Here is a 5034-nt window from a genome sequence, read left to right as displayed (position 1 = left end):
AAAGGGTTAAATATAACAAAGAATTTAGTAAAATAACTTAGTTATGATTAAGCTAGTGTTAGGAACATAAATTGTGACTAAGGTTTGGTGGAAGATTTTAAATTCAGAACTTTTGAAAACAAGACATTTGTACTACAGAGCCAGAATCGGTTTCAGCTGGGTTGGTATCAAAAGGGTTAAATATAAGAAAGAATTTAATAAAATAACTTAGTTATCATTAAGCTAGTGTTAGGATCATAAATTGTGACTAAGGTTTGGTGGAAGATTTTAAATTCAGAACTTTTGAAAACAAGACATTTGTACTACAGAACCAGAGGCGGTTTCAAAAGGGTTAAAGAAAGTGCAGAAGTATACTGCAACCATCTAACAATGCACACAACCACAGACACATGCAAGAAACTATTATTGTCAGCTGTTCAACAAAATCTTACCTGTGTAGTCATCAAGAATATAGAAATGCTCTTGTCTGTCTCAAATTTGCGGATAATTCTTGCTCTCTCTTCTAATTTTATGACTTTGCCATCCATTCGGACATATTTGTACTTCTACGAGAGAAACAATACATATATATCTATATATCTATACACACACATACACATATTTATACAGGCTGGGCCAAAAGTCAAGCACAAAATAAGTTTAAAACGATCCAGAATATTTCTTGAAAATTTGGGTAAATACTCCAAGAAAAAAAAAAAGTTTATGTACCCAATTTTGTAGACAGCTATCCCATGCTTGAAATTTACTTCATTTTCTGTAATAATAATATATCAACCCATATGATGTTTCTAAGTTTTGATTATCTACTACATATGTGGGAAATTTTGTCTGTGGGTGCGTTTGTGGAGTTGTTAGTTAACTCCTCCTACATCATTTTATCGAATTTGATGAAACTTGACATGTGAATAGAACTCATGTCTGGAAACCTCATGGCATACTCTGATTGTCGAAAAAAATCGATAATAGGGCCTCTGGAAGGGATCCTTATATATATATATCTAACATATTTTAATTTAAAAATCAAGAGAAATAACACATTCATTTTCCTAAATTACTAGGTAAAAATGAAATTGAGTATGCTTATTTCTTAGTATTTGAACTATTTGAGTTACTTTTGCAATTTATCCAGTACAATCCTTAAACAAGTAAATAGTATTTTCCTAAACAACAGATCCACTTATTTTCGTTAGTGATTTATTCACGAATATACCAACACTAGCGCCGCTGAGGGTAATATTCTCTGCGAACACACAAAAGCCCTTTTCAGAGTTATTTACTTTGAATTGTTATTATCTCATATCTGATTAGCCTGTTATTACATAACATGCATCATGATTTTCGTATACATACCTTATTAGTATTTCCTCCTAAGTTCTAAAACCTCTGGAAACATTAAAGCCCTTTTCGGGGCTACTTTATTTGAATTCTTACTATCGGGTAACTAATTTCATGTTATTACATAACTGACTTTACAATTCAGGTATTCATAACTTATTGAGAATTCCTAAAAACAAGATCCTGTGTAAGACTGTTCGGTATTCTATATAAATGCACAAAAGCCGTTTTAAGGGCTAGCTATTTTGTATTGTTGTTATTGGATTAGTGAAACAATTATGAGAACGGAACCAAGAGATAAGCCCTGCTTTCGCGGAAATTACTGGGTACGTCAGCTAGTATATGTATATATATATATATATATATATCCCGGACGAGCCCCACTGTTTCTACACTCTCTGAGTGGTTGGCGTTAGGAAGGGCATCCAGCTCTAGAAACTCTGCCAAATTTAGATTGGAGCCTGGTGTTGCCATCCGGTTTCACCAGTCCTCAGTCAAATCGTCCAACCCATGCTAGCATGGAAAGCGGACGTTAAACGATGATAATGATGATGATGATGATATGTAAAGCCTTACCAGGTTATTCAGAATTTTCTGAATGATGTCTAACATTTTGGCTGATTGGGAGAAGACAACACATTTGTGGTTAGTGGCCACAATATAACCAAGCAGCTCAATAAGAACAATCAGTTTACCAGACTCTTGGCATAATACGGTGTCTGGAATACCATTAAGCTGAGTGGCAGCACAAGCATTCTCATTGAACTCACTGCTACTGATGGTGCTGCTACCACTGGTGTGTTTAGAACTCTGGTCTAAAACATTCATTTCCTTTGTCTGTTCAGCAATCTCATCTGGATCATCTAAGTGATGGAATGATGAACGGCTACAAAAAAAAAACAATACAAAAAAAAAAACACCATTAACATCATATTATGAATATATATTTTTTTTCTTTTTATACTTACCAACTAACAACAATACATAAAATTAATATTCGTTAAAATTAATATAGGCGCAGGAGCGGCTGTGTGGTAAGTAGCATTGCTTACCGAAAGGACATGTTTTTTTTTGTCGCTTCCGCTTCACGTCGCTGAAAAAAAAAGCCACTGTAATTATGCACCAACCTAGTAGTTGTCTCTCGATCCACCCCCACTATCAATTCCACTTACAATTTTCGACTTTCCTCTTTGGTCAGCAATCCCAGACTTCGACAAACTCTCACAGACATCAGACGAAGATGATCACACAGTTTCTTGAGTATGATAAGAGCCACAAGTGGAGATTTACTTGATGACATCAGCTATGAAAGATAGAGAGATACAAGTGAGTGGACAAACAAATGTGTCACTCAATACATTTGGTAGGTGTTAGATATATTACACAGTGTAGCAAAATTATTTTGTTTTTGTCTTTGGCCAGTAAGTGTTATTTCTTATTTGCTTCTATCTAGAAATCAAAGGAAATGACTTCTATTCCTTTCAGACTTTGCTTTTCTGAGCTGGACATCAATGCTTTGAAACTGACTTATTTTTCCATTACATTTCAGATGGGTTCAGTACTGAGTTGCTGAAGCAGAAATATCGTTATAGCAAATATTCTGTTCAATACCACAGAGTGAAATGTGTAACGTTTTTTTTTTTTTAACTAAGTTTTTTTTCCTGTTACTTAGCCTGTCTGTAACACTTTCACATGATTAGTTGAAGGGAAATGCAAAGAGCAAAAAAAAACAAGAAGAGAAAAAGAGGGTACGGCAAAGAGTGGGAGATAAAGTGGGAGGGGACTATGTATTAAGTCTGTAAAATTGTGCATAAAGTATATAAAGTGCATTAAGTAATCATCGTATTCCAATTTCTTTTACTTTTCAACGAATAGCAAATGAGCAACTATCTTTCCATACAAACACAACACTGTCTATGCTTTCAGGTTTTTTGGGTAAAGTTTTCAGAAATAACCCAATAAGTTTACTGTTAGCCCTTCTGATTACCAACCCACCTGAAATCGTCTCTGGCTCTGTAGTACAAATGTCTTGTTTTCATAAGTTTTGAATTAAAATCTTCCACCAAACCTTAGTCACAATTTATGTTCCTAACACCAGCTGAATGATAACTAAGTTATTTTTCTAAATTCTTTGTTATATTTAAAATCAATTGAAAGAAATACAGAGCATCTCAACGGAAATATGGTAACAAAAGGGTTAATTCTGTGCGGGTTCACTCCCATTTTGTGGCATCTTCTGCAATAACCTTGGACAAACCAAAATCTTGTAAATGGATTTGGTAGATGGAAACTGAAAGAAGCCCGTCGTCTTTATATATATGTATATGTTTCTGCGTCTGTGTTTGTCTCCCCACCATTGCTTGACAACCAATGTTGGTGTGTTTACATCCCCGTAACTTCGCGGTTCAGCAAAAGAGCGATAGAATAAATACTGGGCTTACAAAGAATAAGTCCTGGGGTCAATTTGTTCGACTAAAGGCAGTGCTCCAGCATGGCCACAATCAAATGACTGAAACAAGTAAAAGAATTTAATTTAAAAATCCCTTCCACACAATATCTACTGAACTGACCAACACAATATCCATTGTTTATTTCAGCTTTTATTTTTTTAAAATTCTTACCTGTTTGGCATTATCTAAATGTAAGACAGACTTGTTAATTCTCACCTGTTTCACTTCATCTAAGCATAGATAAGATTCGTAGACCTGTTTTTGGTTTTCGGTCATCTTCACCCAGATAATCAGATCATTTTTCCGTGGTAATTTCGGTATACTGGAAAGAGAAACAAGGACTTTAGAAAGATTTACCATATTATATATTAAGGCAGGGGTTTTCAAACTTTTTGACTTGCAGACCCCTTTTATATTTCAGGCTTTACCTTAGGGTTAGGGACCCCCTTATAAACGCTTATGAAATTTATACATAAATATTTGCTTAAAATAACATATTTTTACATTTATTTATTTAATAGTATTTAACAAATAGGTTTATTGTCAATTAAAAGATTTTGATTAAAAAAACATATATAAAATCAAATTGCCATTAAAAAGTATTTGCTGTCCACAGACCCCATGTGGTCCACGGCCTACAGTTTGAAAACCCCTGTGTTAAGGTACCATTGTCTAGACATACAATGGGAAATCTTAGACAACTTGATATCTATAGCTAGAAAGAGATAGAAAATATTGAGAAGTCATATTTATTGCCACTTAAATGAGGATGTTCTGTTAGAACAAACTAGAAAGACAACTTATCTATTTTGTGCTATAGAACAGAAAAATATTTTTGTATTCGAATTTATTTCATGTAAAAAATTGTCTTATTTCGATAATTTCAACCAATCACTGACAAGTATTCAGTTGTTTACATTTACTCCTTTGGCTGATTAAGCGATGTAAAGCGTATTTAATCTCCATACCTTCGTTTTATTTGCTTTTTTCATTTTAAATTTGCTTTAACCCTAACCCTAACCCTAGGGTTAGAGTTAGGGTTAGGGTTAGGGGTAGGGTTAATTGTTTCAGAATCGTTTGTTTATGTAGCCGGCACTTTGGCTGAATGGACGTCAGTGATTGGTTGAAATTACAGAAATACAACTTTAACATGGAATAATTTATGGATTTCTTTTTTTTTTAAGAAGACTAAGAGAAAAAGATGTTTTATATGACACATTCTACCAGTGTTCCAAGTTTCAAAGTGTTT

At 33.9% G+C, this 5034-nt stretch overlaps 1 protein-coding gene across 1 annotated transcript in view; it reads right to left on the bottom strand.

Annotated features, from left to right (window-relative positions):
- LOC106878836 (DNA excision repair protein ERCC-6-like) overlaps positions 1 to 5034 on the bottom strand; it is a 51624-nt gene that overhangs the window by 14709 nt on the left and 31881 nt on the right. The window contains exons 8-11 of the mRNA XM_014928177.2: positions 4002 to 4107; positions 2508 to 2638; positions 1912 to 2221; positions 432 to 545 (exon numbers count right to left, since the gene is read on the bottom strand). Coding sequence (XP_014783663.1) covers positions 432 to 545; positions 1912 to 2221; positions 2508 to 2638; positions 4002 to 4107 — 661 coding nt within the window. The remainder of the gene's footprint in view (positions 1 to 431; positions 546 to 1911; positions 2222 to 2507; positions 2639 to 4001; positions 4108 to 5034) is intronic.

The sequence above is a fragment of the Octopus bimaculoides genome, chromosome 25, assembly GCF_001194135.2.
Source record: "Octopus bimaculoides isolate UCB-OBI-ISO-001 chromosome 25, ASM119413v2, whole genome shotgun sequence".
Lineage (NCBI taxonomy): Eukaryota > Metazoa > Mollusca > Cephalopoda > Octopoda > Octopodidae > Octopus > Octopus bimaculoides.
The sequence above is the reverse complement of the archived record's forward strand: the minus strand, read 5'-3'. Positions and strand labels throughout refer to the sequence as shown.